The sequence below is a fragment of the Argentina silus genome (genome assembly GCF_951799395.1).
Source record: "Argentina silus genome assembly, chromosome: 10".
NCBI lineage: Eukaryota > Metazoa > Chordata > Actinopteri > Argentiniformes > Argentinidae > Argentina > Argentina silus.
Genome location: NC_139664.1, coordinates 908,448 through 935,739, shown reverse-complemented (window position 1 = coordinate 935,739; position 27,292 = coordinate 908,448). Strand labels below are relative to the sequence as shown.

General features: G+C 50.1%; 2 protein-coding genes across 2 annotated transcripts; both read left to right on the top strand.

Annotated features, from left to right (window-relative positions):
- Positions 1-1,510: 1,510 nt before the first annotated feature.
- Positions 1,511-8,457, top strand: LOC310811392 (heat shock cognate 71 kDa protein-like). The gene is made up of 11 exons (XM_083679525.1): positions 1,511-1,650; positions 3,319-3,524; positions 4,078-4,283; positions 4,599-4,751; positions 4,896-5,227; positions 5,770-5,993; positions 6,298-6,500; positions 6,722-6,920; positions 7,356-7,438; positions 7,643-7,792; positions 8,062-8,457. The coding sequence occupies exons 2-11, from the start codon at positions 3,320-3,322 to the stop codon at positions 8,275-8,277; spliced, it is 1,971 nt and encodes a 656-aa protein (XP_083535651.1). The 5' UTR covers positions 1,511-1,650; position 3,319; the 3' UTR covers positions 8,278-8,457.
- A 1,954-nt stretch (positions 8,458-10,411) lies between these two features.
- LOC310811501 (chymotrypsin-like protease CTRL-1) lies at positions 10,412-14,311 on the top strand (the record flags this gene model as incomplete). The annotated part of the gene is made up of 7 exons (XM_083679681.1): positions 10,412-10,463; positions 10,654-10,757; positions 11,351-11,430; positions 12,644-12,725; positions 12,990-13,170; positions 13,720-13,850; positions 14,150-14,311. The coding sequence occupies 7 exons, from the start codon at positions 10,412-10,414 to the stop codon at positions 14,309-14,311; spliced, it is 792 nt and encodes a 263-aa protein (XP_083535807.1).
- Positions 14,312-27,292: the final 12,981 nt, after the last annotated feature.

Here is a 27,292-nt window from a genome sequence, read left to right as displayed (position 1 = left end):
GTGTGTGTGTCACAGACGTGTATTTGGTGTGCGAGCTAACAGCTTTTCACTCTGCCAGGGTTAGACAGAGACCTTGTGAATCACATTAGCAAAGCTATCTGACGATACTTCCTGCTCACTGTGGGGTGGGGGTGGGTGGGGGGGGGGTAGGCAGAGAGAAAGGAGAGCAGAGAGAGGGGTGGGGGTGGGGGGGGGCAGAGAGAGGGGTGGGGGTGGGGGGGGCAGAGAGAGGGATGGGGATGGGGGGGCAGAGAGAGGTATGGGGATGGGGGGGCAGAGAGAGGTATGCTGTTAAAAGAAGTTTCAATGTTTAAGCTTTTATGTATAACAACAGTCATGTCAATATAGAATGAGGTCTTTGTGCATTGTCTGAAAAATATCTCTTAGACTTCTCTTAATGACTTCTCTTAATGACTTCTCTTAATGACTTGCTACGGTGATGGCAAAAACTTCATGACCGAAAATAGGACGCACTCCGGAATAGGTTAAACTTTTGATTTAATCATAAAATAATGAGCATTAGCTCGCTTTCTGTTGTTGTGATTTTATGATGAAATCAAAAGAAATGCCAAAAAACTAAAAAACATCCCGTTTTATTTCATGACAATAACAGGTCCTGAAAAGGTCCTGGAATGACAGAAGCTTGTCCCTTTAAACGAGTTCAAATGATGGAAAATGACGTGGGGGTAAAATAAAAGTTGAATAAATAAAATAGAACAATAGAGGTATGGGTGGAGATGACAAATCAATAAAATAGAACAATAGAGGTATGGGTGGAGATGACTAATCAATAAAATAGAACAATAGAGGTATGGGTGGAGATGACTAATCAATAAAATAGAACAATAGAGGTATGGGTGGAGATGACAAATCAATAAAATAGAACAATAGAGGTATGGGTGGAGATGACAAATCAATAAAATAGAACAATAGAGGTATGGGTGGAGATGACAAATCAAAGTACCACTGTCTTCTTTTTCCTCCTCTTCTCTTTCTACTGTTTTCTTCACTTTTCTACTCTGTTCTGCTGCTAAATGCTGACAGTGAGTTAGTTCAGCTGAGTCCTGTCAGAGAGAGAGGGAGGGAGAGGGGGGGGAGAGAGAGAGGGAGGGGAGAGGTAGGGGGGACAGGGGAGAGAGAGTGAGAGAGGGAGAGGTAGGGGAGAGGTGGGGGGGGAGAGAGAGTGAGAGAGGGAGAGGTAGGGGGGACAGGGGAGAGAGAGTGAGAGAGGGACAAAGAGAGAGAGAGTGTAAGAGAAAGATACAGAGAGAGAGTGAGAGTAAGTTAGAAGAGACAGACAGACAGACAGACAGACAGACAGACAGACAGACAGACAGACAGAGAGTGAGAGAGAGAGAGAGAGAGAGAGTGAGAGTTCAGTCACACAGGGACATGACAACATGAGGCCTGGAACGTTCTCTGGAGGAGTCACCTGACCCCCGGGGCCGTGCCTATAAACGTCCGTCTGTCCTGTCGCTCCCTCTCTTTCAGTCTGTCCACCCAGGAGACGAGAGCAGCGCTGCACTGGGACCGCCTGCGTGGTGTGGTTGGTGGGAGAGAAAAAAACTAACAACTAAAAACAAAAACGACTTTGTTTTAACTTTAACTTTTTTTTAAACGGTAATCTTTCAAGTCAACTTACGGAGCAAGGTAACTCCCTCTCTCAGAAGCGTTGAAGCGTTGTGTTGAGCTTGGCTTGTCTCGTCTCGTCTGCTTGTGCCTGATGTGACTCTCACACACACCCCCATTGTCTTACCACAGATCAGTAGTGGAGTGACAGTCCCTGTTGTAAGACTATGGGGACATGGCTACACACCCTGGGAGAGCATGTTCTGTCAGACGACCCATTGGCTTCTGCTAAAGAAGGAGCCAGTGACTTATAGACCAGAGAAAGGAGTGCTGAGAGCTTGTGGAAATGTCTACTTTTGTACACTTTTGCTTTTAGAGAACTGGATGGTCTGCCAATCATGTGACACTGTCTTGGACCGACTAGCTGTGTGCTTTCTGCATGATCCTCTGCTCTGTCTCTGGACACACACACACACACACACACACACACACACACACACACACACACACACACACACACACACACACACACACAGACACACACTGCATGATCATCTGCCTCTGAACATGGACACGGACACACATACCCACACACGCACATTCTCACGGACACACGCATGCACACACACACGCACACACACACGCATGCACACACATACACACACATACACATTCTCATGTGTATGCACGCACGCACGTCTGCCCACACACACACACACACACACACACACACACACACACACACACACACACACACACACACACACACACACACACACACACACACACACACACACACACACACTCTGCCCCAGCTTGTCGCTTCCTTGGTATTTTCATAACTTGGTCACGGTTGTAACATTACCCATCACTCCTCTTCAACAATGGTTCCTTGTTCCCAGCCTTGTGGTCTAACTGGACGTAAATAGACCAATGCTGTATCACTGCCTCCTCTCCAGCACTGAGGTTGCTAAGGACAGCACAGACGTTGCTAAGGACAGCACTGAGGTTGCTAAGGACAGCACAGAGGTTGTTAAAGATAGCATAGAGGTTGCTAAGGACAGCACAGAGGTTGTTAAAGATAGCACAGAGGTTGCTAAGGAGTTTCATTAGATTTCTCTACTTGGCAGAGATGCTTCGGACACTTGCTCCTCCTTAAAAACCCTCTTTCGTACTGCAACACACACACACACACACACACACACACACACACACACACACACACACACACACACACACACACAGGGGGAGGGGAGGTGGAAGCTCGTCCATCATGTTGGCTGTGTTGGTATGGCTGTCATAGGAGTCAGGAGAAGGTCTGTGGTCCCACCCCAGGGCTGGCACAGCGCCGGCTGGATGGTTCTAGAAGCACTGAACAGCTGAGGCCCTGTCATCACAGCCAGATAGGGGCTCACGTGGCTCTGCATCTGTTCTCCTGGGAATGACAGAGAGAGAGACACACACACACACACACACACACACACACACACACACACACAGTATATGCACTCACTCACGCACACACACAGTTAAATGGGCAAAACACAAGCAAATTAAATGTGCTAGAACTATTTTTTAATGCTAGTCTGTTATCTCACCACTAGAGGGATTTCAATTTCAAGTCCACATAGCAAACACAACTGAACAACACAACACAACACAACACAACACAACACAACACAACACAACACAACACAACACAACACTAAACTAAATAAAACAGCTGGTATCTCCGTTGTTTGCGGGCAGGATGTCTAAAGGACCAGCTGTGGGCATCGACCTGGGCACCACTTACTCCTGCGTGGGCATCTTCCAGCATGGCAAGGTGGAGATCATCGCCAACGACCAGGGCAACCGCACCACGCCCAGCTACGTGGCCTTCACCGACTCCGAGAGGCTGATCGGAGACGCCGCCAAGAACCAGGTGGCCATGAACCCAGCCAACACCGTGTTCGGTAAGGAACCACATCTAGAACCAACACCGTGTTCGGTAAGGGACCAGAACCTAGACTGGGTTCGATTAGGAACCTCACAGAGAACCTACACTGGGTTCTATTAGGAACCACACCTAGAACCTACACTGGGTTCTGCTAGGAACCTCACCTAGAACCTACACTGGGTTCTGTTAGGAACCTCACCTAGAACCTACACTGTGTTTTATTAGGAACCTAGTGTTAGGAGCCCCAAACTATTGATTGAAGGCTATCATACTAGAGAGGGCTGTTATGCAGGCTCCTGCTATTCCAGTCAACATCCACTGGAGGGCACACTAGAAGATTGATGCAGTGCCCTGCGTAAATAATGGGAGAGTGAAGCATGTTTCCTCCTTTTGGCTCTACACTCCAAAAGTTTGGATTTGAAATCAAACAATTACTATGAGGTTAATGTATAGATTCTCAGCTTTTATTTGATGTACATACTGCTTTCACCATCCAGAAATTACAGCACTTTTTATGCATAGTCCCCCTATTCCCCCCTATCCCCCCCCCACCCCCCTCCTCCCCCCAGATGCCAAGCGTCTGATTGGTCGTAAGTTTGACGACGCGGTGGTGCAGGCGGACATGAAACACTGGCCGTTTGAGGTGATCAGCGAGGATGGCAAGCCCAAGATGGAGGTGGAGTACAAGGGAGAGAAGAAGACCTTCTACCCCGAAGAGGTGTCCTCCATGGTCCTCACCAAGATGAAGGAGATCTCTGAGGCCTACCTGGGCAAGGTAGGGGCCAGGGGGCGGGGCTAATACACCTGGGTTAACACACCTGGTCTGTGGGGGTGGTGGGGGGGTTAACACACCTGGGCCAGGTACGGTGTGGGGCTGACACACCTGGGCCAGGTAGGGGGAGGGGCTGACACACCTGGGCTAGGTGGGGGGGTTGGGGTTGACACACCTGGGCATTTTCCAGAGAGACCTGGTCCAAGATAGCAGCAGAACAATCCCATGATACTACAAACATCCCAAAACACATTACACATTAACAACATACAAGTACCTTATTCTACCTAACGTCCTTCCACTCTGTCCTCTTGTCAGCCAGTGACGAACGCCGTCATCACTGTCCCCGCCTACTTCAACGACTCACAGCGCCAGGCCACCAAAGACGCTGGAACCATCGCTGGGCTGAACGTCCTACGCATCATCAACGAGCCCACCGCGGCGGCCATCGCCTACGGGCTGGACAAGAAGGTACCACCAGAACTATACACCGGAACAACATTGTATCCTATTCTGGTGGATTCCGTATTCCATACTCCGTATTCCAAATTCTACATTCCAAATTCTGTTCCATTCTTATCTACCTCTTAACAAAGCCCCCCTCTGTCTCTCCAGGTGGGAGGTGAGCGTAACGTCCTGATCTTTGACCTCGGGGGCGGCACCTTCGACGTGTCCATCCTGACCATCGAGGACGGGATCTTTGAGGTCAAGTCGACGGCGGGCGACACCCACCTGGGCGGCGAGGACTTCGACAACCGCATGGTCAACCACTTCATCGCAGAGTTCAAGAGGAAGTTCAAGAAGGACATCACCAACAACAAGCGTGCGGTGCGTCGTCTGCGCACGGCCTGTGAGCGCGCCAAGCGCACCCTGTCCTCCAGCACCCAGGCCAGCATCGAGATCGACTCGCTGTTCGAGGGGGCGGACTTCTACACCTCCATCACCAGGTAGTGACCTGTCGTAGAGTCAGTAGTCACGTCAGACACTTTAGGATGTCTTACATCTCTATGATTTGATTGATTGGTTGATTGGTTGATTGATTGATTGATTGATTTAAATAATTGATTTGATAATTAAAAGTAGTCATCTGCTCCAGCCAGAGACATTAGTATGTAAACAATGATTGAGTATAAAAAACATAAGGAAGCCTGAAGGCTTATTTCCATTGTGGTCCTCCAGCAGGAGAGCAGGGATGCTGCTGGTACTGTATCTGGGATTGCATTATTGAATGGGTCTGTTTTGTATTATTGAATGGGTCTGTTTTGTATTATTGAATGGGTCTGTTTTGTATTATTGAATGGGTCTCAGGGTTAACCCATTGTATGCTGTCTCTTAGCCAGGGCTCCCTCAGAGACCACATGACCACTTCAATGGAACTGGAAGATTAAAGGATTACAAGAATTAAATGAATGAATGAATAAATGAATGAATGAATCCTTCATCTTGGAAAAGGCCAATGGGATAAATAACTCAATATTTACAACCCCAGGGCTCGTTTCGAGGAGCTGAATGCGGACTTGTTCCGTGGGACGTTGGAGCCCGTGGAGAAGTCCCTGAGGGACGCTAAGATGGACAAGGCCCAGATCCAAGACATCGTCCTGGTGGGCGGGTCCACACGCATCCCCAAGATCCAGAAGCTTCTGCAGGACTTCTTCAACGGCCGAGACCTCAACAAGAGCATCAACCCTGACGAGGCTGTGGCCTATGGAGCCGGTGGGTGCCATGCCATAGAGTTATAAACACTAGAGAAGGGACATGCTATTCTTCTCCCCATGGAATCACAGTTCTTCTAGGGGAGTGCTCTCCCTCTAGTGTTTATAAATCTATGGTTCATTCACAACGTGAATAGCACAGACGTGCCCTAGTGGCAGAGGATATTATTTATTATATAAATAATAAATAAACTCTTTTGCAATACCCTCTCTCTTCCCCCCCTCCTCCCCGCCTAACCCCCCCCCCTTCCCTCCCCTCCCCACCCCACCCCTCCCCTCTCTCTCTCCTCCCTGTCCTCCCACAGCCGTGCAGGCGGCCATCTTGGCTGGAGACAAGTCTGAGAACGTCCAGGACCTGCTGCTGCTGGACGTGACGCCTCTCTCCCTGGGCATCGAGACGGCCGGGGGTGTCATGACTGTGCTGATCAAGAGGAACACCACCATCCCCACCAAGCAGACCCAGACCTTCACCACCTACTCAGACAACCAGCCCGGAGTACTCATTCAGGTGTGTGTGTGTGTGTGTGTGTGTGTGTGTGTGTGTGTGTGTGTGTGTGTGTGTGTGTGTGACATAGACCTTCACCACCTACCTGAGACAACTAGCATTCACTCATCTGTGTGTCTGTTATTCTGTCTGTTATTCTGTCTGTCTGTCTGCCTGTTATTATGTATATCTACCTGTCTGTCTGTCTGCCTGTTATTATGTATATCTACCTGTCTGTCTGTCAGGTGTATGAAGGGGAGAGGGCCATGACGAAGGACAATAATATCCTGGGGAAGTTTGAGCTGACGGGGATCCCCCCCTCCCCCAGAGGTGTCCCCCAGATCGAAGTGACCTTTGACATTGACGCCAACGGAATCCTCAATGTGTCGGCGGTGGACAAGAGCACGGGCAAGGAGAACAAGATCACCATCACCAACGACAAAGGTACTGGTCTGCACCAATCACAGGCCGTCACTGGTCACTCCACTAACAACAAGGTAGCCTTCTGGTCTCTCTCCACCAATCGCAGCCATATCATTTGCCGTAATTCAAAGATTTGGATTTATTCGAGAAAGAAAGAGAGGAAAAAAGAAACAATGAAACAAGGAAACAGAAACTGAAAAAAACAGAGATAGAGAAAGTTAGAGAAAGTTAGAGAAAGTTAGAGAAAGTTAGAGCTAGACACACTGACAATAAATTCAAACCACAGTGATCATGATCCAATCCTTGGCTGTCTTCCAAAATGCACTCTTGCGCTCTACCTAGAACGTATACCAAGTACGGATATGCTCTAGATAGAGTGCAACAACGCATTTTGGAACACAGCCCTCATGTATGGTTAAAATAACACCATGATGGTGCTGTGTTGTCGTGCTCCAGGCCGGCTGACCAAGGAGGACATCGAACGGATGGTCCAGGAGGCGGATCAGTACAAGGCAGAGGACGAGGCTCAGAAGGAGAAGGTGACATAGCTGTCGTACCATTCACTATGTTCTGGGTCGTAGAAAAGTACTTTATAAATCCAATGTATTATTATTATTATTATTATTAATAATGTATTAATAATACACCAGAATACAATGGTGGATGCTACATCAATAACTACATCATAGAGAATAGAGAAACAATTATGTATTATTATTATTATTATTATTATTATTATTTAGGTGACAGCCAAGAACTCCCTGGAGTCCCTGGCCTTCAACATGAAGTCCACGGTGGAGGATGAGAAGCTACAGGACAAGATCAGCCCTGAGGACAAGAAGACCATCATGGACAAGTGCAACGAGGTCATATCCTGGCTGGACAGGAACCAGGTGAGTACTGCGCCTGCCGGAGCTGAGGGCTGGGTAGATGCTAACTGGGATCCTTGGGCTGGCCAGACTCTGATGTCACCCTATTAAAGTTGAGATTTAAAATAATTAAGATTACGGGTTAGGATTAGGGTTAGAGTTATGGTTAAGGTTAGGGTAAGGGTAATTATACGTACATAATGTGCTATTGCTAATTTAGTTGTTCCCTGAAGTCTCTCTCTCTCCTCCCTCTCTCTTTCTTTTCCTCCTCCCTCCCCCCCCCCCCTCTCTAGACGGCAGAGAAAGAGGAATACGACCACCAGCAGAAGGAGCTGGAGAAGATCTGCAACCCCATAATGACCAAACTCTACCAGGGTGCAGGGGGCATGCCCGGGGGGATGCCAGGGGGGGGAATGCCAGGGGGGATGCCCGGAGGTTTCCCTGGGGGTGCCGGTGGTGGTGGTGGCGGCGGCTCGTCCTCTGGTCCAACCATCGAGGAGGTCGACTAAACTCCCTGACGTCCCCTAGAGCCAAAGTCTACACATCAACAGCCAATCCCTCGCCTTGAAATTCAACACCTGACCTAACGGAAAGCCGGGTGGAAGATTAATCACATGATTGCTACCATCTGTCCAATCCAAGGCTCTGATATGGCTTTCGTCACGTTAAGGCCAAGCAAATAAATAAAAGTGGGATTAAACAACAGATTTATTGTGGTTTTGTGTTTGGGTTCTGTTTTCAAGTTTTTTCAACTTTACTGTGTTAAAGTGCAGGTCTAAAAAGGTGGGTCTTGAGGTTGGTGACTGTCGCTGACCCCCTAACAAGGGCAGGCAGGGAGGCTGTTCCTTAACGGTCCCTCCTAGAGACCTCTTCACCCCCACTACCTCCCTGTACAAGTTTCTCTCCTGTTAATAAAAACAAAGAAAAAAAAGTAATAATTCTTCTGGCATTGTGACTGCCTATGGCCCCTGGTCTGAGCATTGATTACTTTATCTTATGATGACTGATGGATAGATGATTCACTTACTTAAACAAATGTATTTGTTGCAAGTCGCTTTGGATAAAGGCGTCTGCTAAATGCCATAAATGTAATGTAAAAGAAGTGCTGCTTGATAAGAATAAGCCCCGCCTCCAGCTGTTTTCTTTTTGATACAGAGGACGACTTTTTTTATTTTTTTTGCGGGGGACGATTTTATGTATTTTATCATTGATCAGAAGTGTTTTATGTTTTATCTCTATGCTTCTATTAGAGCACTGCACACCAATACATCCTGACCAGGGGAGGCTGGTGGAGGTAGAAATCAGAGGACAGGCTCATTGTAATGCATGGAATGGAATGAGGAACGGTATCAAACACGTGTGTGTTTTCATGCTTTCCCCTGGGAGAGTTCCTGATGGATACAGCTGTGCTATGCAGGGGTGTCCAGGCTGATAACTCACTGTACATAGCAGCCTGAAGGTCAGCCTGACTATCTGGGACCAGTTTGGTGTGTTGAACCTGTACTTGCCAAGCACAGAAATAATAATTCTATATATCTATAGTTATCTTCCCTTTCTCTGGCACTGTGACTATTTCTAACATTTATCCTTGTAACATCTTACTCTCAAAATAAAGTCTTAGAAAGTCTTACTCATGTGATACTCGTGTAGTTGTACTGTAAGTGGCTCTCTGGATTAGAGCGTTTGCTAAATAATGATAATAATAATACCTTTATTTGTGTAGAGCTTTTCTAAACAAGGTTACAAAGTGCTACTAAAAGAGATTATTCTTAGAGAAGAGATCATAACATGGAGAACATAACATCAGTCAATACGAGGAAAACTAATGACCAGCGAATGGTCTCTTCATCTCTCTCTCTCTCTAGTGAGACTAGTGCTATACAGGACAACCATGAAGGTAAGGTTACCTAAGGTGAACGTAAGACAACATTCTGCTGAAATGAAAATGCACCCTTGTGGTGTGGTGTCATTGTGTACCTAACCTGAATGATGAGAGGATCCCAGCTGTTCCACAGCAGCCTGAGTTATGCCATGACAGGGGGGAGGAGCCATGGGGGAGGAGCCAGTGGGGTGGGATGGGGACACTGCCTTATGACACATAGAATGTGTCTAGAATGTATCGGCATTCCGATACAAGTCTGAATGAATCGAATGGGCATTCCGATACAAGTCTGATCTGTTCTGTGGAATAGCCTGCCTGCCTTGGTTAGAGGGTCAACGACAATTACCACTTGAAAAACTAACCTCAAGACCCAACTATGGTTGCCCTTAGCAACTCTCCACTGCCTTTCCCCATTCCCCATGTTGAGATTATTGTGTACCCATATGCTTCTATTTATGTTAAGTGTTTTGACTGACTAGCTGGCTGAATTGGGTGGTTTGATCTACTGTGGTTTGTTTATTATTGCGGAGCAGAATACCAGTGTGTGGGAATTCATAATGTTTTTTATGACACATATTCAGTGAACAGCCATATTGCCATATGGGTCTGGCGGGGGGGTGGGGGGGGCGGGGGGGGGGTACTGTGTGTCCATTCTAGGAACTCTATTTCTATGTGGGATCGGGAGGTGGGCCAGGTATAAGAGGCAGGGCACAGGAAGACAGGGGCATTGGAAGGTGAAGCAGCCTGGTCTCGTCTACACTATGGCCATGCTCTGGGTTGTCAGCTGTCTGGCTCTGGTCGCCTCCGCCCTGGGTGAGTAGTGGTATCATCATCATCATCATCATCATCATCATCATCATCATCATCGTCATCATCACCTGGCTATGGCGTAGGGTGCAGTCACCCCTAGACATTGGTCTTAGCTCAGTTTTGTGTATTTATGTTATTTATGTGTGTGTGTGTGTGTGTGTGTGTGTGTGTGTGTGTGTGTGTGTGTACCCAGGGTGTGGAGTGCCTGCCATCAAGCCTCAGGTTAGCGGTCTCAACAAGATTGTGAACGGACAGAACGCTGTGTCTGGATCCTGGCCTTGGCAGGTGTCCCTTCAGGTATGATAACCTCTCTCTCTCTCTCTCTCTCTCTCAAAAAGTAAAAAAAAAATTGGGGGGAAACATTTAAATGTGTATTGTGCTTCCATGGCTAACAATGGACACAACATCACAAAAAATACAAAAGTTTCAAAGTGTACATTCTAAGTTGCAGATTGCTTCTCTCTCTCTCTCTCTGTCTCTCTCTCTCTCTCTGTGTCTCTCTCTCTCTCTCTGTCTCTCTCTCTCTCTCTGTCTCTCTCTCTGTCTCTCTCTCCCTCTCCCTGTCTCCCTCTCTCTGTCTCTCTCTCTCTCTCTGTGTCTCTCTCTCTCTCTCTGTGTCTCTCTCTCTCTCTCTGTCTCTCTCTCTCTCTCTGTCTCTCTCTCTCTCTGTCTCTCTCTCTCTCTCTGTGTCTCTCTCTCTCTCTCTGTCTCTCTCTCTCTCTCTGTCTCTCTCTCTCTCTGTCTCTCTCTCTCTCTCTGTCTCTCTCTCTGTCTCTCTCTCCCTCTCCCTGTCTCCCTCTCTCTGTCTCTCTCTCTCTCTGTCTCTCTCTCTCTGTCTCTCTGTCTCTCTCTCTCTCTCTGTCTCTCTCTCTCTCTGTCTCTCTCTCTAGGAATATAATGGGTTCCACTTCTGTGGAGGTTCTCTGATCAGCCAGTACTGGGTTGTCACCGCTGCCCACTGCCGTGTGTCGTAAGTGGTTGACTGTCTTACTCCCTAGGTCCTACTCCCTAGGTCCTACTCCCTACTCCCCAGGTCCTACTCCCTACTCCCCAGGTCTTACTCCCCAGGTCTTACTCCCTAGGTCTTACTCCCTAGGTCTTACTCCCTAGGTCCTACTCCCTACTCCCCAGGTCTTACTCCCTAGGTCCTACTCCCCAGGTCTTACTCCCTAGGTCCTACTCCCCAGGTCCTACTCCCTACTCCCCAGGTCTTACTCCCTAGGTCCTACTCCCTAGGTCCTACTCCCTACTCCCCAGGTCTTACTCCCTAGGTCCTACTCCCCAGGTCTTACTCCCTAGGTCCTACTCCCTAGGTCCTACTCCCTACTCCCCAGGTCCTACTCCCTAGGTCTTACTCCCTAGGTCCTACTCCCCAGGTCTTACTCCCTAGGTTCTACTCCCCAGGTCCTACTCCCTAGGTCTTACTCCCTAGGTCCTACTCCCTAGGTCCTACTCCCCAGGTCTTACTCCCTAGGTCCTACTCCCTAGGTCCTACTCCCTAGGTCCTACTCCCTAGGTCTTACTCCCCAGGTCTTACTCCCTAGGTCCTACTCCCTAGGTCTTACTCCCTAGGTCCTACTCCCTAGGTCTTACTCCCCAGGTCTTACTCCCTAGGTCCTACTACCTACTCCCCAGGTCCTACTCCCTAGGTCCTACTCCCCAGGTCTTACTCCCTAGGTCCTACTCCCCAGGTCCTACTCCCTAGGTCCTACTCCCCAGGTCTTACTCCCTAGGTCCTACTCCCTAGGTCTTACTCCCTAGGTCCTACTCCCTAGGTCCTACTCCCCAGGTCCTACTCCCTAGGTCCTACTCCCCAGGTCTTACTCCCTAGGTCCTACTCCCTAGGTCTTACTCCCTAGGTCCTACTCCCTAGGTCTTACTCCCTAGGTCTTACTCCCTAGGTCCTACTCCCTAGGTCTTACTCCCTAGGTCCTACTCCCTAGGTCCTACTCCCTAGGTCCTACTCCCTAGGTTCTACTACCTACTCCCCAGGTCTTACGCCCTAAGTTCTACTTCCTAGGTTCTACTACCTACTTCCTAGGTCCTACTGCCTAGGCCCTACTCCATAGGCTCTACTCCATAGGCCCTACTCCCTACTCCCTAGGCCCTACTCCCTAGGCCCTACTTCCTCCCAGTCTGAGTCTGTCATGTCTGCCCCCCTCTCTCTCTCCGTCTCTCTCCAGGGCTGGTCGTCACCGTGTGATCCTGGGGGAGCACGATCGTCAGTACAACAGTGAGCCCATCCAGGTCTTGAACATCGCCACTGTAAGACATAATAAAATTAATAGATTATTTGTATCAGTGTGTGTGTGTCTGTCTGTCTGTGTGTGTCTGTCTGTCTCTGTCTGTCTGTGTCTCTGTGTGTGTGTCTGTGTGTGTGTGTCCGTCTGTCTGTCTGTCTGTCTGTCTGTCTGTCCGTCTGTCTGTGTGTGTGTGTGTGTGTGTGTGTGTCTGTCTGTCTGTCTGTCTGTCTGTGTGTGTGTGTGTGTGTGTGTGTGTGTCATCATTACCTCTCCTCCCTCTCTCCAGGCCATCACCCACCCCTACTACAACAGCCAGAACTTCAACAACGACATCACCCTGCTGAAGCTGTCCTACCCCGCCCAGATCAACTCCCGTGTCTCCCCCGTCTGCCTGGCCACCTCCAGCACCTCCATCCCCTCTGGGACCACCTGTGTCACCACCGGCTGGGGAAAGACTGGCACAACCTGTGAGTGGCCACACTACGTGTGTGTGTGTGGGTGGGTGTGTGTGTGTACAGTACCAGTCAAAGGTTTGGACACACCTTCTCATTCAATGATTTTTCTTTATTTTTATTAATAAATATTAAAATAGATATTTAATATTGAAGACATCAAAACTATGAAGGAACACATATGGAATTATGTAGTAAACAAAAAAGTGTTAAACAAACCAGAATATGTTTTATATTTTAGATTCTTCAAAGTAGCCACCTTTTGCTTTGATGACAGCTTTGCACACTCTTGGCAAGTTTGTGTCCAAACTTTTGACTGGTACTGTACGTGTGTGTGTGTGTGTGTGTGTGTGTACGTGTGTGTGTGGGTGTGTGTGTACGTGTGTGTGTGTGTGTGTGTGTGTGTGCATATGTTTCACTATTACAGTATTACTCAGAACATGCAAAACCAGAAATAACAAGGGCTTGAGTAACTCTGGTGTGATTAAACAAAGTAATCAGAAAGAAATCAGTTCCTCTTTGTTCACCCATGTCCTGTCTCTCATCTCCTCCGTCCACCGTTAGCGAGTCCCCGTTACCTCCAGCAGGTGGCGCTGCCCCTCCTCAGCCCTGCTCAGTGCAGGCAGTACTGGGGACAGAGCAGGATCACTGATGCCATGATCTGCGCTGGGGCCTCCGGAGTGTCCTCCTGCCAGGTAACCCCAGCCCCCACCCCCACCCCCCTCAACCCCTACCCCACCTCCACACAGACCCCGACCCCCTCAACCCCTACCCCACCTCCACACAGACCCTCACCCAACTGAATGATTATATTTCTGGCATACATATTTCACAAATTGAGATTACTGTTGGCAATGTTGAGGAAGTGATTGAATTACATGTCACATAAAAAGCTCCACTTTAGCAGTTTTAGAAATCATTAAGAATAAATGCCCTAATTTGCGATCACTGAATTGTAGTTGCAATGCCCTTCCCCTCTGCGTCCTGTTCCCAGGGTGATTCCGGTGGTCCTCTGGTGTGCCAGAGCGGGGGCGTTTGGTCCCAGGTTGGCGTCGTGTCCTGGGGCACCAGCAACTGCAATGTGCGTGCTCCTGCCGTGTACGCTCGTGTGTCCCACCTGCGCAGCTGGATCGACCAGATCGTCGCCTACAACTAAAGTCACACACACACACACACACACACACACACACTCCTCCCTGTGAACGGATTTGTTAGGATGACAAGCATGACATCCATCTCACCTACTAGCTGACAACTGATGTAGGCTCTGACACATCATACGTAGTTTGTAGTTGCCTTCGTCATATCCATAGCCACTGTCTGATTAGTCCCAATGTAACAGAAGAAATGTGCATTGAATTAAAGCTGGATCAACAAGATGTGTTTTTCAGTTTGAAATCAGCCTGCACTGTACCTGGTCACATGGGAGTTGTTCATGTTTACTACACCAACTGGCATGAACACTAGATGGCGCACTCTCCTAAATTATATGCGGATCACCATGTAGTGAACTGTCTTCTTCTGTGATTTGAATGGGCATGAATCAAACAGTGAGTCACTGCCAACAGCTGTGCTGGCGTATAGCCTCAACTCAGCGTCAGTCATTTTCACACTGTCTTGCAGCCTCGTCCATCCAAATCAAAGGATCAGAGCATTAACGCGTAAGCTACTTAGCACTGCAGTGCACAGAATACTAGTGTAGCTCTGGGGGTTTATTACTGGCCGTTACAGGTACAGGCAGTAAGAGTGTGGGCACATTGGAATTGTTATTGGATGCTCGTCTAGTTCCAGTGACACCTTCCCTAAACATAACCATACCCTTAAATATCTCTTTAACCCCAACATTAATAGCAAACCTATACCAAACCTTAACCAAGGGGGTAAATACACACATTATATGTACAAGGTGTTTTGGGGGGGGACAATAACAGTTCATGATCTTTACCACACTCCATGCTCACAGCCACATCTTGACCAAGAGCATGACATGTCAAAATGGCAGGAGGATTAAATCCAACGCTAACCTGGCATGAAGACTACGAAGCCAAAGCTTTGCACCATTGGTCTGAACACATGTTAATGATGTGTGTTGTGTGCCATGTTTTGTACCCTTGTGTAGCAAATAGGATGGAAACAGCAATTGAGCTGGTACATCAACCACAGATGAACAAACCACACAAGGAAGATGTTTAGTTTTTCTTTTTTTAAATTTTATTTACAACAAATTTGTATTCAGAAAAAACAGTCGTAGTCAGTAATCACCGGTTGAAGACACTGTAGAAACAGAAGAGAGGTCTTCAGTGGCAGCACAGTCACAGGCTTGTAAGCATTAGTGACATGAAGCTCTTATCATATTGTCCTTATATCTGACCACTGAGGGGTAGAGGTCAATATTAAACAGTTACTTCCACCTCGGAAAGCTATTCATACAAAACTTCTATTGCTGAATCACAAATCATCCCTTAGCCCAAAACCCCAATAGGCACTGCTGTAGACAGTTAAATAGGTCTAGGCAGATTCTAGGTTGGATAGGTGCAAGATGATGCCAATTCACCACCTGGCAGGTTGGATAAGTGTAAGCTAAGAGGTTAAGTCACCATCTCGGCAGTCCCAGAGCCCTTCCTCCAGGGTGCACTGAAGCTCGGGGGGACACTCCGCCTGCTCACACACCGCCCCTCCCAGGGGGTGACACCAGCAGCGCTGGGCACAGTCCTCCATGTAGAGCTGGCCATCCATCTGAGGGAGGGGGGCAGAAAGAGAGAGCCCACAGAACACTCAGTAGGTAGCATCTTAAAACATCTTTTTCCATTGCATTGTCACATTCTCACTCTTCACCTTTTCAAAACCCATTAAAAAGGAGAAGGTCGGGGGGGGGGGGGGGACATCAGGCCTTCTCCTCCAATGAGAAGGCAAGAGACGAGGAATGGAGGAGAGTTTTGATGGCATTGCAGACAAGAGCAGCTCTTGCCAAACAAACTCAGAGCACAAAATAGACAGTACTATGAATCAACCAATCACAGGTCAATTCCATGAGAAGACTCACCGTGATGTACTTCCCCTGGTGGACACACCCACACTGACTGCGTGGAACACACTGGTCCCCGTCAAACACGTTACCATGGAAACACTGACAGCCCTCCAAGCAGTGTCCTGTAGCACCACCTCCAGGCTGGAGGAGAGCGGGACAAGAGGAGCTGGCATCTACACACTCACTGGGGGAGCTACGGTCTGGGCACTGGAGAGCTGAGTGGAGGGGGGGGATGGGATTTGTTATAGGACGCAGCTTCAGACAACATGATACAGTAAAGCACCCTTCACCTGCATGGTTACTTTCAGAAAAGTTGAATTTCTACATAGAACTGAAGCACAGCATGGAACAGAATGTCCTATTGTATTCCATACTCCCTCTGGAAGGTGAAGCGAAGAGTTGGCCAACTTACTACAGGAGGTATTGTCCCTCCAGGGCCCTACGGCGACTCCCTGAGCCCGGCAGGATGCGGCGTAGGCCTCCAGGGCCAGACACGTGGCCTCCATGGGCTCTGCTCCACCACACACCGCCTTCACACACATGTCCATGTACACCTCCGGCTCCACCCTCTGCCAGCAGGCTCCAAACACGCTCCCCGTCGCCATGACCACCGCGCACGCCACAGCCTCTGGGGAGACCCCGCACTGGCCATCACACACACGCCCACAGGGAGTGACATCACTGCCGGGCAGCCCCGACGCAGTCACAACTGTCCAATCACGGAGGAACTCCGCCATGCCGTCAGCCAGTCGACCGGCGCGCAGCTCCAGGTCGTCGGAGGGGTCGCCGTTGAAGTTGCCGCAGATACCGGAGGTCGTGGAGTCGTAACCCTGGGGAACTGTGAGGCGGAGGTACTGGGCCGGCAGGGAAAGATGGACACTCACGCCAGACGCAGTGATGAGGAGAAGGCTGCCGCCATCTTGGAACACTCTGAAGACTTCCGCCACCTGGAAGGGCACAGAGAACTCCTCTTCGTTGTACTAGAGGACGGGAAGAGAGGTGTGATGTCAGTGAAGACAGTCAGTGGACCTGGTGTGACCTCAAACAGCAGAAACTTCTAAAACCCCCATAGGGCCCCCATTGACTGTCATAAGGACAGTTCCCTTTAGATGGCCTCAACTGCAAAACGGATGATATGCAACTTGGTAAAGAGCAATGGATAACTGTTGATCCGCTGTATAGCAAAAGGGTCCAATAAAAACATAACATACAGGATTGGGGAGATAGTGAAGTTAAAGTTTGTTGACAATAAGATGATCCATAAAACATCTACCATACCAAGGCTTATCCAAATACCAGGTAGACATGCTCCTCTACTGACCTGAATCTTCCAGGGTGTCCGAGGGTCGATGGACACCTCCATGCCACCCAGTTTGAACTGCAGTCTGCTTATCCTGTAGCCTGCGCCCTTCCTCTCCGTCCGCTGGCTTGCACCGCTCCCCACGTCACTCGCGTTACCCCGTGCTGCCTGTTCCATTCCGGGCGTCCCAGTGTCCCCGTCCTCTTCCTGGTCGTAGGTCAGTAGCAGGACGTAGTGGTGCAGGGCTTTAGAGGAGAAGTCTGACAGGACGTAGGTCCAGGCCCCATGGTGAGGCAGGACCAAGCCATCAAAGGTGATGTAGCCAAAACCTGCGAACACCTGGAGAGAAGAGACGGGCAATAGAATTTTCAAAACAGCACAACTCGGGTAGCGTGGATTAGTGGAAAAAAATAAGATGAATGCAGTCATTGTTTCAGAATCCGAAACAATCTTATTTTCAGAAAACATGAATTATCCAAGGGGGTAAATACATTATATGTACAAGGTGTTTTTTTTTTTGGGGGGGGGGGGGGGACAATAACAGTTCATGATCTTTACCTCACAGACTCCATGCTTCACAGCCGTACACCTGGCGATGCCACCCTTCACGGTGCACTTCTCCTGGGGGGCACAGGGGGCCGGCGAGGGGGGGCAAAACACCTTTCCCCCCCGACCACAGTGACACTTCTGACAGGTGTCTCCTGGGTAGAAGTACCCACGAGGGTAGTACTGGCCATCATGCTCACAGCCACATTCCGACACCGGCACACACTGGGCATCACTGAGGGCATAGCCTGGGTCACACTGGCACCCCTCCTGGCAGGTGGTGGTACTGCAGGCCACAGGGGCAGAGAGGCCAGGGCAGACCTCACAGCAGGGGGAGGCACATGTTTCATAGTGGCTGTTCTTGGGACAGCCCATTGCTTGAAAAAGGGGGAAAACTGGGTTAGAAACATTTAAGACAGATACTGGGCTGGTTTCCTGGACCCAGATTATGCCCATTCCTAGACTAAAACACAACTGTAATCTATACCCAATATGGGTCCAGGAAAGGAAGGGCCAGTGCTTATTGCCTTTATGGCCTCAAGACAAGGGTCTAACATGATAGTGAAACTGAACCCTGACTATGCATCAATGGTACAGAGTCGGCACCTGCCATGTTTCCCCATTGATTGCATTTGTGTTTCTAACTCTATGGACTTTACTTACTACAGAAGGTGTCTGTCCTCCATTGCCTGACGGGCAGCCCTGCAGCCTGGCAGGCAGCAGCGTAGGCTGCGACGGAGTTACAGAGGGCAGAGTAGTGCCCTCCGTAGGCGCAGGTATCTGTCACACAGTTGAGGAAGTAGGCCTGGGGACTCAGAACCGCAGAGCACTCCTCAAATGGCCCCAGAGGGTTCACCAAGACCCCACAGAAGTCCCTGCCCTGGAACAGCACCTGGGCCTCCGGGCTGCAGCGCGGCGAGACACACCCTGGACCCGCCCTGCAGGGCATGGATGCTCCCGGCTCCGCCACCCTCCAGCTGTGGGCGAACTCCAGGACGTTCTGGGAATGTTCTCCGGTGGACATCAGGAGGTCGTCTGCCGGGTCGGTGTTGGCGTTGCCACACAGACCGAACACAGCGGAACCATAGGAGCCAGGGAGGAGAACCAGGATGGTTCCGGTTCTATAGAGGACCAGCTGGAGACCGAAGGCGGTCTGGATCACAATGGAGGAAGGTGTGTGATAGGCTGAGATCATGATTTTGGAAGAGTAGGGGAGGGGCTTGTGTAGTCCATCAACCTGGAAAAGAAGGTAAATTCAGTTGACTCTCTGGCTCTTGAAAAGGCATCCTTCCTTCAGGTCATCACTGAGCATTGTAGGACAGGCGAAAGCAAGTGGATCAATCATTAGTCAGGGAGGGAAAGAACAATTTAAAAACAGGGCCACAATTTACATCACTCTTCAGAGACAATTATGGCCTTATTGGAAAAACTCACCAAAAACTTCTCTGGTTCGTCTTTGCTAATCCTATAGTCAGCACCAGAGATAGCCAAAGTAAGGTCCAGGCTGTGGAACAGACGGTTGGCACAGCGGGCATTAGAGATGGAGATGTTGAAGGGCTGCAGCCCTGTGCCAGTCAGGTTAGGGTTGGTCTGAACCAGCGTGTAAGAACACCCGTCTCTGAAGTCAAAGCGCTGCCCATCGAAGCTGGTGAAATGGAGCCCACCAGTCAGGGAACAGTTGTAGGCCTGCTGCTGTAGGAGTTCAGACTGGCAGGTTCTGGGGCCTTCCGGTGTCTGCAAACAGACCTGGAAATACAGTAGTCATAGTATAATTAAGTAAACAGACCAAGAATACTTTGAGTGCAGACTGCTTGTACTGATCCACAGATGTGACAAATGCATACAATCTTGCCTCAAGCTTAACCGAAAAATACATATACACAAGAGACTTAAAACACACAAGACCAAGGACTTTTTTGTGGACCCCATTGTGGGCCTCTTGCTAGACAGGCAAGAATAAACAGCAAGGCAGGGTACCCAATAGGCCATCATCCTCCTCACCTGTCCACTGGGGCACTGAACAGGGGTGCACCTGGGCTGTCTGGTAGCGGAGTCACACACACACAGCTGCCCACAGTCCTCTGGGCTGTAGTAAGTGGTGTTGAGGGTATGGTACTGCCCACTTGTGTCCGTACAGCCACACTGCTCGGGGTGTACACAACCCTCTGGGCTAGCGACGTAGCCAGGGTCACAGAAGCAGGACTGGACACAGAGCAGCATACATGGTGCGGTGGCGTTTGATTGGCAGGATGAGGGGCAGGCGCTGCCACAGGTCTCATAGTGGCTGTTGATTGGACAGGACACTGGGGAGACACCACAATTTGAATGGATTAACAAATACTTGTCTTAAAAAGGCGAGTCATCGAAAAACTGACTGGCAGTACATATCTGCATTAGGAATCTGTGAGGCATGTTTCTCAACCATAGTCCATCATGTTAACCATGTATCCGGGGACGACTCCCTAAAGGGAGAACACCCAGGTTAAACCAGGTTAGGATATGGCCAACTCACCAGTCACAGCTCCACTGGCCTTGCCAGAAGCGTAGTCATCGCCTAGAGCCAGAAAGTACTTCTGACAGATGACAGAGTACGACATCATGGCCTGGGCCAGAACCACCTTTGACCCTCCGCTCCTGCGGAGGTCTGACACGCAGCCCTGGTAAAACGCGTCCGGCGCCACGTTGACATGGCAGTGGGCATAGCGACCGTTCTTGTCAATGATGGCTGCACACTTGTGCCTGTAGCTAGCGACAACCTCCGCGGGGGCGGAGGTGAGCGTGGGCCGTTTACAGTCGGAGCAGCAGTTGGGGTCTCCGTCAGGGACCTGGTTGGCGCTGGCCCAGTCCACGGTCCTGGCGGGCTCGGCCGCTGTCGTACCTGACCGCCATGCCGAGCGTTCGTCCAGTGGGTTGCCGTTGAAGTTACCGCAGAGGCCGTAGACCTTGCCCTGGTAGCGGTCGCTCAGAACCACGGCGAGGGTGGAGGCCCAGTCAAACATCACCTGCAGGCCAAAGTCGGTCTTCAGCAGGACCCGGTCCTCCCACGGAACCACTTGGATACGGCTGCCCAAGAGGTTGACGGGCAGGCTGCTGACCAAACCGTTCACCTGAGGAATGAAAATGTTGAGTGAGCTGTTGTCAAAAGTCAAATGAAACACCCAAACAGTGTAAGGGGAATTCATTTCCACCCCCACCCCCCCCCCCCCCCACACACCTTGACTTGTCCCTTCTCTCTGTTCAGGGTCAGAATGAACCCGTAAGCCCGCACCGTCACCAGCCGCATGGTGGTGGCCCCGGTGTTACCGTGCCGATCATTCTTCTCAGAGATGGTGAAGGTGGGCAGACCGCTTGCGGCACCTCCACTGGCAGCCAGCAGGTAGGTACAGGTGCCCTCGAAGTTGTAGTCAAACCCGTCAAAGGTGTGGTAGTGGGGGTCTCCCCACACCCAGCATATGCCCTGGGTGGTTCCACAGCTGGCCACGCCTTCCTTCACCATGCAGGTCTCCAGAGCGCCACACCTCCCATGGCACGGGTCCAGGGACGGAGCAGCGGCCGGGGGTGAGATGGGCAGTTTCTGGCCTGGGGTAGATGTTGGCACTTGGGCTGGGATAGTGGTTGTTGGAGCCGGGGCATGGGCTGGGGCAGGGGTCGGGATGGTGGTTGTTGGAGCTGGGGTTAGGGTAGAGGTCGGGATGCTGGTTGTTGGAGCTGGGGCATGGGCTGGGGCAGGGGTCGGGATGCTGGTTGTTGGAGCTGGGGGTAGGGTAGAGGTCGGGATGGTGGTTGTTGGAGCTGGGGTTAGGGTAGAGGTCGGGATGGTGGTTGTTGGAGCTGGGGTTAGGGTAGAGGTCGGGATGGTGGTTGTTGGAGCTGGGGGTAGGGTAGCGGTTGGAGCTGGGGTAGACGTCATAGCTGGGGCATAGCACCCCTGGACCCCCTCTCGCACCACACACTCCTCTCCCTCCCCGCAGGTGATGTTACGAGACACCACGTGCCCCCCGGCCTGGCACTCATAGCTCTGTTGGCATGACGACAGCACCTGGCCTGCTCTGAGGTACTCTCCGCGGTGGAAGCAGCCGCAGTCCCGGGGCAGGACACAGAGGGCTCCACTGAGCACCAGGCCGGGCTGGCACAGGCAGTGCTCGCCGTGGTCCATGGCTAGGGACACCGTGGTGTTGAGGCTGCCTTGGCACATCAGGGTGGGGTGGGAGCCACGCAGGGCGTAGCGGGTACCTTGAGGGCAGGTCTGGTCTGGAGAGGGTAGGAGGAACAAGGTTTAGGCCTAGTGATCAACAGGACTTGAATCCTAAACATCTAGCCCCAGTCTGACACTCCTTTCGATAGTCTCCATTTTGATGGTGCCCATCTACCTAGGGAGGCAGAAATTGGAGGACTGGCTCATTGCAATGCATTACAGTGAGCCTGTCGTCCGATTTCAACCAGGACAATCTAGCTTAAGTCATACCCGTCCTTTCAGGTCAATACAACTGTACAGGGATGAAGAGGCATGAATGAGCCTGGCTCCACAGGTAGAGGTCAGTTAATGACCCATTACTGCCATCTAGAGGAAGATGGAGGCAAGTGGAGGCCATGGGCTTAAGTGAACAATTCCCATCTCACTGTTCTTTCTCAGCCTTCTAACAGCCATAGGCTGTCCCAATTGTCCCTCCATTGCTCCCATCCTTTGGAATTATTACACAATTTGACCTAAATTACTTCAATACATTGAAACAGGGGGCTAGTAGTCGCTGCTCTAAGTAGCGTTGTATTAGAAGTGGTCATTTGACATGTTTTTGAGGTTACTTTGTTTGAGTAAAACACTACGTAAATAGAAGACAGTAAAAGAGAAGCATCACTCACTGCAGAAGTCCTCAGTCCTCCAGGGATGGACCACACCGCCTGCCAGCTGACAGACAGCGGTATACTGTCCCAAAGAGTTACACAGCGCAGGGCGCAGCTCTTCCTGGTGACACAGGTCCGTCACGCAATTCCTGTAGTACCCTAGTGGGTCCAGCTGCCCGGAACACTCCCTGAACGGCCCGTTTGGCGCCAGAATCACTCCACAAGCCTCAGAGACCGCATAGGAACGTGCCACGGAACATGTTGGACAGTCTCCGAAGCATCCGTCAGAACACGAGTCGTTCCCACTTCGCCACGCCCGAGCGAACTCCGCCAGGCTGAGGGTTGAGTCTGGTGACCCCGGCGTGCTGAGTTCATCTGAGGGGTCAGAGTTGTAGTTCCCACAAAGGCCACAGGAGGCACTGGCATACTTCTCAGAGAGGCTGATGGCAAGGTAGCCATGTGTGCCGAGGGTGAGGTTGAACCCGAAGTCTGTCTTGATGTAGGACTGGAGGCCCACTGAGTGGATTAATGCAGAGAGACCCAGGACATAAGGCATGTTCCTCTGCACACCATCCACCTGTAGAGGGCACCACACACCAGCACTTAAACAGTAGCACTAGAGATATGACTCATCATCCAAGAGAGGTTAGACACAAAAGCACATCTAAAAATGTTTAGGGTGTGTTTTATGCATTGCACTGTCATGAATGTTGTTTGTAAAGGCCTACAGGTTTTGAATTTCATCCAAATCAATCATTCCTTCCACAGATTTCACTCTGGAACTAAAAGTAGGCAGTTAAGACTGGTTTACTGTCAGATAAACAGCAGGGCCCCTATAGATCCAGCTAAGGGAGTAAATATTCAATTCCCTCCACCCAAATAAAAGATGAATAAAAAAATAAATAAAAGTTTGCTCACCTGAACATTCGCAGCGTCCTTACTGTTCATCTCTACAACAGTCCCGTTCACCTTGACCACCACACGCAGAGCAGACCCGAGACGTCCGTCTGTCTGGACATGCACCTCCACAGGCGTCGGTCCGTCCATCCGCGTCTCCCCACCACACAGGCCCACGAGCTGGTACTGACACGTCCCCCGAAGGTCGAACGCATGTCCGTCGAAGGTGGTGAAGTGGCTCCCGGTCTGCAGACACATCTTCCTGAGGGACCCCACACACTGCCGCACGCCATCTCGTAGGCTGCAGTACCTGCCGTGACCACAGGAGGCAGCGTAGCACCGGGACTGGCGGGTGAGGGGGTCACAGACGCAGCGCTGGGTGCAGGTGTGGTCGGACCAGTAGGTCTGATTGAGATGGTAGAGGAAGCCCTGGTGGACGCAGCCACACCGGGAGACGGGGACGCAGCGGTCGCCCTCCAGGACAAAGCCTTGGTCACACTGGCAGGTCTCCACACAGGACAGCTGACAGGAAGAGGGGGCCAGCAGGTCAGCACAAGTGGCGGGGCAGGCCGAGCCACATGACTCGTAGTGACTGTCCACTGGGCAGGATATCGCTGGAGGGGAGGACGGAAAGGGTGAGGGGAGAAAGGTAGAAGGAAAAAGGAGACAGTGGGAGAAGGAAGAGGAAAGAAACGGACATCATTGGCCAGGTCAGGTGACAGTAGCAGGGAAACACGAGAGAGATAGAAGAAAAGTAAACCAAACCAACATGTGCTGTGGAAATCAAATGGTAGTTGGTGCACATCAAGTGTGACGCAAATCTGTTAGTTTCAATACACTTGTATCAACCCAACACATTGGGACTAATCAGACAATTGCATTCAAGAGTCTGAGACTGATGTCTAGCCATGCTATTTACACATTTATATTCAAGTCATTTATCAAAGGCTTTCATCCAAAGCAACTTAGACAAATGTACTTATTGTAAGTAAGTGAATCAACTACACAGTAAAATGTGCAACAACAAGCACCATTGACAGTCAGTGACAGAAAGGGAGAAAACAAGTTAGGTGTTCTTTCAGTCTAATGAATCCAGAGAAACACAAGCAGAACAACCAGCTCATTGTTCTCAACCTCACCAGAGAGCAGCTTTAAAAACACCTTGTGGAAAAACAACAAACCCTAAAGGCTCATGTAACTCATCTGATAAGTAGACCAAAACTCATGTTAGGGTAAGCTCACCGAGCCGAAGGCTAGGCTTTAGCTCCACAGGCTGGGCCTGGGTTCAAACTCAACCCAACGGTCATTCACTCCCACTTACGACAGAAGGTGCTGTTCCTCCACCCTGGGACATGGACCTTGGCAGTCTGACAGGCAGACATGTAGGCCTGCAGAGCCTCGCAGAGCAACTTCTGGCTCTGCTTAGCGACACATGTCCCTCCCCTGGTACAGATGACGGAATAGACCGTGGGGCGGATGACTGCGTGGCACTGGCGGAGGGGGTTGTCCTGGGACCACAGGTAGGTCTGCAGGGACCCCGTCATCCCAGCCTCAGGCCCATCGTCCTGAAGCTGGCAGGACCCTCCACAGTCAGCTGTGCAGTTGCCTGAGGAGAATACAGGTCATAATGTTCAGATTAGGTCAATGAGACTAACCTGGACACCCAAAAATAATTCTAGAGTTATAGAGGTGGTATGGGGCTGATAGTGAGGCAACCCGTCACCCATGGAATGCCTGGGCAATATTGAATTCCTCAGAGGGGTCCATCTGACTCAGGCAATGGAAACGTGGCGGCTTTTCAGCAGAATGGTCAGACTCTTCTTTAAAGCTCTGAAGTGATTGGTTGTTTCGTATTAGGTGATGTCACGCATTTCGTACCGTCTTGGTTGGGGATTATCCAGCTCCAGCCAAAGGCAGTGGCGTTGACGAGAGTGCCCTCTGGTGTACGGAGGTCGTCCTCTGGGTCGCCGTTGTTGTTGCCACACAGACCACACACGTCTGATTGGTGCAGGGTGACCAGGACATAGTGGAACCAATCATACTTAACCTGCAGGCCAAGAGAGGAGAAAAAAAGGGTAATTGAGAGGGGGAGAAAAACAGAGACAGAGGTTCTTGTGCATGGTGGCCAATCATATTTCACCTGGAGGCCGAAGCTAGTGTCTATGACTGCAAACAGACCACTCTGGTGGACCTTGACCGAACCTGACTGCAGCATCACCGGCAACAGCCTTCTCTGACCATTCACCTGGGGAAAGAAAGAGAGAAGGGACAAACTAGATGAAAATGATAAACATTGGCCCCTTCACTCAAGTGTCTTGAGCAAGTAGAATCAAATCACTGAAACAAAGAGAATTTCATGAAAATACAACAAGATTCAAACCATGAGAATGAGACTGTTTAACACACAGGATCAAACACTGGCTACTTTGATTAAGTAATCTGACTGAAAATAATTGGGAGGTGCCAATGAAAGGATATTACAAGTAGTTTTTCTTCAGCGCGTTAAACACAGCATCAACATACTGATGCCATTCTCTGCTACATGTTTCAGCCAGTCCACTTAAGGGATGCCACTCAACAACCCTACTTGCTGGACATGCATTTGGTACAATACACCCTTGAATGGAGCTGTATAACACAATCCTAAACAAGCCATGATGCAGGGAGAATGGCGCCAGTAAGCCCTCAAAGGGATGCATCCAGCAAACAATCACAATAGACCTATAACAGCACATCCATATGAGAGAAGAAAGAGGGATGGATATATATATAGTAGGGAGAAGGCTGAGAACTGGACAGAAAATAATATCCTGAAGGAGGCGGTTTAAAAGTTACAATAAATAAACTCTACGGATCCATCTGCCCTGAATAAAACATGGACACCATCCTTTCCATTTTGCTCCTCCATTGAAGCAATGAGGGAGCAACAACTATTCTCTCTGCCAGTGACTGAGTGAGAGCGAGAGCACGTGAGAGAAACATACCCATGCACTGCCCCTCTCCCCTCGCTGAACAACGATGTGGTCCGGAGGCACGGTCACATGGATTGCTTTAATGGCCACCGAGTGGTCCCCAGAAAGCTCCCGAGAACGGTCATTCTGAATGTCGACCGTGAACGCCAGCGGGTCAGCCACAGTGGAGTGGCTGACCGCCAACGCTTTGGCCACTCTGGAGTGTCTGCAGTTCTGGACCAGCGTATGGGTGCAGTTGCCCTGGTAGTCGAACTCACGGCCATCGAAGGTGTAGTAGTGGGGTCCTGCTAATACCCAACACTGGGCTGGCTTCGGAGGATGTATAGGGTCAACTGGAAACGAGAGAGTGAATCAATTATTCTTGTATAGTTATTGAGAGAAAACACAAAATAGGAGAAAAGCAACAGTTGTTTTACAATAGTTATCAAATGGGAAAATGACAACAATTGTTCTCACAATATGTATAAAATGCTTATGAAATGAAAGTGATAATTTAATGAGTATAATTGAAAAAGGAAGACTTCAGTAGACAAACATATGCAAAGACTTATC

What these genes read in the sequence shown, in the direction of transcription:
- LOC310811392 (XM_083679525.1), top strand. Translation starts at nt 3,320, where the DNA reads ATGTCTAAAGGACCAGCTGTGGGCATCGACCTGGGCACCACTTACTCC. An exon ending in CCTACGGGCTGGACAAGAAG is followed by an intron (nt 4,752 to 4,895) that starts GTACCACCAGAA and finishes CTGTCTCTCCAG; the next exon opens with GTGGGAGGTGAGCGTAACGT. An exon ending in TTCTACACCTCCATCACCAG is followed by an intron (nt 5,228 to 5,769) that starts GTAGTGACCTGT and finishes TTACAACCCCAG; the next exon opens with GGCTCGTTTCGAGGAGCTGA.